General features: G+C 50.1%; 1 protein-coding gene across 1 annotated transcript in view; it reads right to left on the minus strand.

Annotated features, from left to right (window-relative positions):
* Positions 1–8,214, minus strand: part of GAS7 (growth arrest specific 7) — a 211,149-nt gene that overhangs the window by 72,768 nt on the left and 130,167 nt on the right. Inside the window, exon 2 of the mRNA XM_007457844.1 lies at positions 3,654–3,774. Within this exon, the coding sequence (XP_007457906.1) occupies positions 3,654–3,774 (121 nt within the window). The remainder of the gene's footprint in view (positions 1–3,653; positions 3,775–8,214) is intronic.

Consider the following 8,214-nt stretch of genomic DNA (forward strand, 5'->3'; position numbering starts at 1 on the left):
CCTCACCCACACCAGCCACATCAGCCTTTCCCCTGCTGCCTCCCCTCTGCTCGTGCTGCCACTGCAGCTGAAAACGCCCAAGGCAAGGACCCCGCATCCCCGCCCTCAAAGACTTGTCTGATACCCAGATAAAGCTGGCGACCCCCTTCCTTGAGCCTGCAGGTTTCCACGTTAACACCCGAAACACTCATTTGGTTTCCGTGTTTCTGACTCCATCACACCTGCAGTCGTTGAAGGCGGAGATGGCCTCTGGTTTGATTTTGTACCCCACAGCCCAGCACAGCAGCCCTGTAACAATCCCCATGCAGAAAATCCTAAACGGATTTGAAAATAAGCAGATTAGCCAGAGCAAGTTAATACAAATGTAAATTGGGCTTTAAACTCCTTACATTTGTACATGGTGTAAAAACGGAGGACAGCACGTCTATGGTATCCCAGCGCCCTGTTAAAAAGAAGCGATTAGGGATTAAGGGAGACCAGGAGAGCTTGGAAGAAAGGTAGACAGACAGAAAGAAGAAGAAAGAAACGGCTCATGGTGCCTGCGAGAAGGGGGTCTGCTTCCTGGGCAGTGGTGCGCGATTCTGGCCAGAGTCCCAGGGCAGCAGAGATCCAAGAGTTGGGGCGGAAAGGTGGGTGCAGCTGGCCCAGCTGTGAGGAGACACATGCTTCCAGGAGTCAGGGGTCAGATAAACGTGGGTGTGAGAAGAGCGAGAGGCTGCTCTGATAAGCACCTTCCTGCAGAAAGGCAGTCAGATTAAAAAATTTACAAAGCAGCCCAGCAGCCAAACAAAATGGGGCTAAGATTCCAGAGGAGAATCAGAAAGAGATCTGGTCTTCCTAGTGCCTTAAAACTAAAAAGCAATATCTTTAACGTGATGTTCAGGGTCTGCATGATCCCTCCAAACATGACCAATATTGTTGTCGTGCTTCTCATCTCAGCTGAAGGGAACCTCCTCCTCCAGGAAGTCTCCCCTGACCTCCCAGGGTCTCTCTGGGACATGCTCTCAAAACAGTGTGGACTCCTCCTTCACAGCTCTGCTCTCGACTGCAATCAAATATGGACTCATTTAAAATCTGCTTCTGGGAATTCCCTGGTGGTCCAGTGGTTTGGACTTGGTGCTTTCACTGCCAGGGTCCAGGTTTGATCCCTGGTCGGGGAACTAAGATCCTGCAAGCTGGATCAAAAGTTTAAAATATAGCCAAAATAATAAAAGTACAGCCAAAAATAAAAATAAAAAATAAAATAAAATAAAATCTGCTTCCATTAGTAGAAGCTAAGTACTTTGAGGGCTGAGGCTGCTTCTTTTTTATTATTATATCCTCAGCATCCAACACTCTGCCTGGAACATACGTGAGGCCCAACACATGTTTGTTGAATGAACAATTCAATCAACCAGATGAAGAATGAATTAAACAATGAATGAATAAAACTGGCATGTGTCTAGTGCACTGTAGGATATTTATTAGCATCCCTGGCCTCTACTCACTAGATGCCAGTATATTCCCCAGTCGGAACAATCAAAATTCTTTTCAGACTTGCCCCCTGGTGAGCAAAATTGTCCCTATTGAGAACCACTGTTATACTGGATTGTTGAGAAGGCTAAGTAAAATTATTTATGGGTAATTTAGTGCATTTTGACAGATAATATATATATACAATAAATGTAATTGTTTGATTATTGATTAAAAAAAAAAGCTGGCATGTGTCTAGAATGCAAGACCAAGGAGCCAGGAATACAGCAACCAATATGGCCCATGGGCCAACACATGTATGTCATCATACAGCTTGGGAACTCCTTAACTAAGATCGACTTTTACATTTTTTTTTTTTGTGGTACACGGGCCTCTCGCTGCTGTGGCCTCTCCCGTTGTGGAGCACAGGCTCCGGACATGCAGGCTCAGCGGCCATGGCTCACAGGCCCAGCCGCTCCGCGGCATGTGGGATCTTCCTGGACTGGGGCACGAACCCGTGTCCCCTGCATCGGCAGGCGGACTCTCAACCACTGCACCACCAGGGAAGCCCCGACTTTTACATTTTTAAATGGTTGAAAAAAGAAGCCTATTCCTTGACATGCAAGTTATTGGAAATTCATACTGCCTGGTGACATAAAATGGGATTTAACTATCCCCTTACTAAAGAGAGGGCTAGTTAAATGAATGAGAGCGTATTACTAGCAACGGACTGTTTGTTACACGGCTATTTTTAAAAAAATCAGTTAGATTTTAGAAAGCTACTTTTACCCTTCTGCCCCTTTGCAACAGAGTGGCTAATTCAGGACAAGAATGGAGCCGAATTCTTGATGATCTCAGGATCATTTGGTCCAACTTCCGCATTTTACAGATGGGGCACTGCCCATAAACACACTCACCTCCGAAACTTCAAAGTCTGTTAACAGTACAAAGCTGCTCACGTGCTTATTGTGAGGAAGCTTCTGATTAGAATAGTCAGAAATAGTTCCACTTCCCTTTTCCTAGAAACCCCTGGTTACCTCTTCAACTAGAACACCCCTCCTTGAGCGGAAGGCCAGGTTGCCAGGGAATATAAACAAACCAGACGCCCCAAGTGGCAGCTGTCAGCTGCCTTCTCTGCTGCTTCCTCTAAACAGCAGCTGGCTCTCCTGTCACCAGTTCCCCACCCCGCTCCCGCCAAGTGCAGGTTCATAAACATAAACCATATCAATGGTCCTGTCGGGAGGAAAGAGGTAGCCAGAGGTAGCCGTAAGTCAGGTAGGCACAGATGGGGGAAGTGAGGTGCCGAAATCCTACCTGAATCCATGTTCTGCCTTGGCACACACATCTGTGATTCCCACCAAATCTAACTTTCTGTGTTTTCATCCTCTCTGTTCTCTGGTGGCAATTTCCCTGGGGTCAAGAGACAGAGCTGATGGCTGGCTTTGCTCTGCCCAGCCCAAGACCACAGCCTGTACACTGCTCTGTCCACCTTGTTATAGATTCCGCCACTCCTCCTTGTATGACCCTTCTCCAGCCTTCCTGCAGGTCATTCTACAGCCTACGTGCTAGGATCCTGGAGTTGTTGTGAAGGCTCAGGATGCCTACAATAATCGGAGGCAAAGAGATGTGGTCCTGACCCAACTCAGAAATGCACAGGGAACCTCTAATTACCGGTTAGAAAAAATAATCCATAACTAGCCCCAGAATTTCCCAGAAAACATCCTAAGAAACTCCAGCCAGTGAGATACTCCAGGGAAGAGAGAGCGCTGTTGTGACGTAATTAGGGAAACCCCACTCTCATAACCCTTGTTCGGGTATCAATCAGCACATTCCAAGTTCCAAGAAATCACGCAGTAGCGTAACCTGTTTGATTTGATTTAAACCGGCTGTGGACCGCAGACCCTCTGGTGATCTCAGTTTGGAAAACACAGCCCCAGACCATGAGGCTGGGTTCCACAAAGATGTCGGGTGGTTGTGAGGTTCCAAGGATGACCCCAACTTTGAAGGGCAGCTTTCCTCACCCAGGCTCAGCCCCCTGCCACCAGCCCTGTGAAGAGGGCAAGATTCCCCTGCAGCCTCTGAGGTAGATTTCGGGAGGAAAAGTCTAAAGCCCAGGAGGTGAAGGAGGGAGGAGAGAACCACCCCTGCAGACGGACAGGACCCTGGGGCTGGCACAGGACGCTGCCCAGAGCGGGACTCACCATTGGTGGCCGTGTTGACGTAATAGCGCCGGCCCTGAGGGGACAAGTAGCTCTGCCAGCCTGGTGGAAGGACAACGGTCTGGCTTTCCTCTCCCGGTGGAGGGGGGACCATTCCAGGCTTCTGTGGAGGAAGACAGAGAAGGTCACACACATGTGGCATTTTTGCAACTGTCTTTCAACCAGGAAGTCAGAGGCAGATGAAGTCTCCCTGGAATGGCTCGACACTGGCGGGGGCGTGTGGCCCACGGGCCTCCCTGGGGGAGGTTACGGGCTGCAGGTGTGATTTCGGGGATTGCCTGAGCATGAGGTGTGAGCAGCCCTTGATTTTCAGAACCACCGCAGAAGGGACAGCACCCCCCCCCCACACCCACCCAGGACGGGGGAGATGCCCATCAGTTGACACAAGAGCTGGGCTTTCTTTCTCCTCCTGGGCCCCCAGAAAACCACTCACAGGGTTGCTGCACCTGCCTGGAGGAGGCAGGTCACTCTCCAGCTCCCACTGTGGAATCTGAAAATCCTCAGGACCACCAAATACAGCAGCAGACAAGGCCCAGGGCCTGCTGTGGGAACCGACCAGGAGTAATTAATGCAAGTCTCCGCAGAGCGAGATGTTAAACCTTCCATAATAAAGCCAGGAATCAATGACGATCTAGGTGGGGTTTTTCTAGTCAAGTGTCCAAATCACTCTGGCAAAGACAGCTGGGAATCTGAGTCGAAACAGACTTCCTTTCCATCGTACGTGCTGATGTGCGGTTTAATTCTTTAAACCATGCACGGGAGTACTTTGAAAAAAAAATCAGAGAAAAAGCATAGAACAGAAAAACAAGATGCAGACACAAAGGCTAAAACAGAGGCGATCTGTGGTGGTGGGATTCTGGGGAATTTTTATTCTTTTCTTTCTGTTTCTCTCTCTCATCTAAATTTTCTTCAATAAACACAAAAGCAAAAGTTGTTAGCTAAAGAACATTGAAAAATAAGGAAAGAAGGTCCAAGTTAGCCCGTCATACAACTGCTATTCCTTGTGAAGAAAGTAAATTGACTAAAATCAGAATTCCAGCCACACGAGGAGAGGTGCTGTGAATTTCTCAACAAAGCTGGACCCTGTTCAGAAGTATTAAACCGCATCAGCTCCTAAGTGCCCTCAGCATCCCCCAGCCATGCCCATGGGCCAGATTCTGATCACTGATGACCACCGCTTAGGAAGATAAGAGATTGAAAGTGAGCAGTAGAGACACACAGATCCCAGACTGCTCTCAGCTTTTCTGAAGCTGCAAAGCCACGTGTTTCTGCTTCCTGTGGTGCCCTGCACACCCTCAGCGGGATGGGATCAATCCTAGCTTCTCCTGGGACTTCGAGTAAACACAGCCACCCCATGGCCCTCTGAGTAACGGTGGTGTATGTTTCATTATGAATTTTCACAATTTAACTAAAAGCTTTCCCCCACGCCCCGATCGCTTCTGTCTCCCACACCTGTTAACTTACGGCTCCTCTCTGATTCCGTGCGCTGGCTTCTAAAAGAACTACCAGGGGCCAGAGAGCAGCCAGGAGGCCTCCTCACCAGCAGAGCATGTCCACTGAGCCCAGGCACACCGCTGTGCACGTTTACCTAGGCGTCCAGGCACTGCTCCGGCCTCTTCCAGATTGGAAGGCGGTCGAAACACATGCAAGCCCTGTGATGAGTACAGTGTCTGTGTGGATAACATATCCCACAGGCAGGAGACAGACATTCTGGCTGAGTGGAGTTGGGAGTAAAATACGAGTGGGGAGCTCAGGAGGTTGACTGAAAAGAGGAACATTCTATCCGTAGAATCAGGTTGATTCTGCTTGAGTTCAGGTAACTTAGAGCATCCACGAAGGGAAGGCCAGATTACAGCTTGTCTAAATAACCTGGTAAGAAATGAGAAATTGGGCTTCCCTGGTGGCGCAGTGGTTGAGAGTCTGCCTGCTAGTGCAGGGGACACGGGTTCGAGCCCTGGTCTGGGAGGATCCCACATGCCGCGGAGCAACTAGGCCCGTGAGCCACAACTACTGAGCCTGCGCATCTGGAGCCTGTGCTCCACGAGAGAGGCCGCAATAGTGAGAGGCCGGCGCACCGTGATGAAGAGTGGCCCCCACTTGCCACAACTAGAGATAGCCCTTGCTCAGAAATGAAGACCCAAAGCAGCAAAAATAAATCAATTAATTAATAAACTCCTATCTCCCAAAAAAAAAAAAAAAAAAGAAATGAGAAATTGTTATGAGGTATTAAACAAGGCTCAGAGACGGACGTGGCCAGAAATAGGGTGCAGAGGAGAGAGGGACCCAGAAGCACCGTGAAAACCAGCCCTCTGGCCTCAGGCTCACTCAATCCTGACACGGCCCCTTAGCTGCCATGTGACCTGGGGAAATGACTCAACCAGCTGCGTCTATTGCCACATCTGTGAAACATCAGCCCAGTTGTGGCAGATGCCGTGGAGATTAATAACAAACTGGCCACCTAGGACAGTGCCTGTCACCAGTTGTGCCCAATGGGCGTTCCCAGCGGAACGGGGGGCCGTTCAAGGCTGAGCAAGACCAGGCTTCACACAGCCTCTGCCCCCCCATAATGTGAAGTTCAGGGTCACACACCTGGCCTCCGCCCCACCCGCCCCATCACTGCGGCTGAAATGTCCCCGTTAACAGTCCCTTCTCTGAGGTTTCTGTTTCCAGGACTCCTCAACTTAGAAGGCAAACACAGACCTGCAGGGGAGGCCACTGGCTCACGATGCTGACTCACATACTCTGGTGAAAAGACCTCTCCTTAGCTGGACTGGTGGAGAGCATGAACCGAACCTTCCGTCCCTCTGGGTCCCCCTTGTGAAATAGCACCAGTGACATCTGTCCTGTCTCCACAGCTGCATGGTGCTTTTCTCTTTAGAATGACTGGTTAATCTGCCTAACTCTGTAGGGTCAGAAGAAGCCCGGATTTCTGTCTGAGGACATTGATGGCCAGGTAGGGGCCACGATGGCTCTGAGGTCTCCCCTGTCCGGGAAATGCAGGACCCTTTGGAAGGTACCTGGGGGAGGCATCCCTGATGCTGAGCCCAAAAGGGCCAAGAGGTGCTGAAAGAGGGGAGGGGGGCACCCGGGCCAACTCAGCCAATTTCCTAATTTGGCCAACGTGGCAAAGAGGTCTCCACATCTCCTCCAGCATGGCCACGGGGCCCCGCTCTGCCCACCATCTGACTGTGTTCTGCCTCCGCCCTGCCCCCCCGGCAGCCACAGTCCCCTTGTTTTCTCCCCTCTTCCAGAAAGAAGTTCCTCCTGTTGGCTGGCCTGTAGGAAGTCAGGAGTCAAAGACACGTGGACAGGGACTTCCCTGGTGGTCCAGTGGTTAAGACTCCACGCGCCCAATGCAGGGGGCCCGGGTTCAATCCCTGGTCAGGGAACTAGATCCCACATGCATGACACAACTAAGAGCCCACATGAGGCAATGGAGATCCCACGTGCCACATCTAAGACCCAGAGCAGCCAAATAAATAAATAAATATTTTTTTTTAAAAAAAAGACGTGCACACAGCTGGCTACATCCCCAAGAGAACTGAAAACAACACTCAAACACAGAATTGGTACGCACATGTTCACAGCAGCATTATCTACAATTACCGACAGGTAGAAACAACCCAAGTGTCCATCAACTGATGAACGGACCAACGAAATGTGGTGTGTCCATAAAAAGGAATATTCAGCCATCCAAAGGAATGAATTACTGATACACACTACAACACAGATGAACCCTGAAATCATGCTACATGAAATAAGCTGGACACAAAACCCCACATATCGTACAATCTCACTGATGTGAAATATCCAGGACAGAAAAGTCCGTAGAGACGGAAAAGCAGATTCGTGGTTGCCAGGAGCTGGAGGGAGGGGGAAATGGGGACAGGGATTCCTTTTTGGGGTGATGAGAATGTTCTGGAACTAGACAGTGGTGATGGTTGCACAAAACTGTGAAGGTATAAATGTCACTGACGGTAAATTTTATGTTAGGTGTATTTTAACGCACGCGCACACACACACACACACACACACACACACAGAGTTGGCCTTCCCACCTGCAGGCCCTCATCTAAGAGGCCCAAACCACCACCATCACCTCATTCCTCGTGGTCACGGAGGAGCAAGCCCCCCGGGAGAGCTGCCCCACAGCCATCAAGAGGATTCAGCGTGAGTAACTACCCAGTAATTAAGGTCTCTGCCAAACCTATTCTCCTAATAAGTTTCCTTCCAACTTAAATCCTTCCCTTGCCTTCCCTAGTCCTGTGGCTTTTCCCCTTCCATTTCAGCAGCTCTTTCCCATGGGAATAGGAACTAGAAGCAGGGGTGAGGGGTGAGGTTGGGGGCCCCACCTGCAATGAATATGAGCTGAAGGAGTGTGAATCGGGGGAGATGAAGCCAGTTTCTTCCAACTAAGAAATTCATAACCTCATGCACAGGACTGCTTTGCGGGAATGAGAAAATGCTGTTTCTTCCCCAGATGGGCCAGAGCCCTGAGTGCAAGGCTGGGTTTCAGCTGCCCCTGACTCCCCCCCCCCCCCCC

Source organism: Lipotes vexillifer, unplaced genomic scaffold (genome assembly GCF_000442215.2).
Source record: "Lipotes vexillifer unplaced genomic scaffold, Lipotes_vexillifer_v1.1 scaffold611, whole genome shotgun sequence".
Lineage (NCBI taxonomy): Eukaryota > Metazoa > Chordata > Mammalia > Artiodactyla > Lipotidae > Lipotes > Lipotes vexillifer.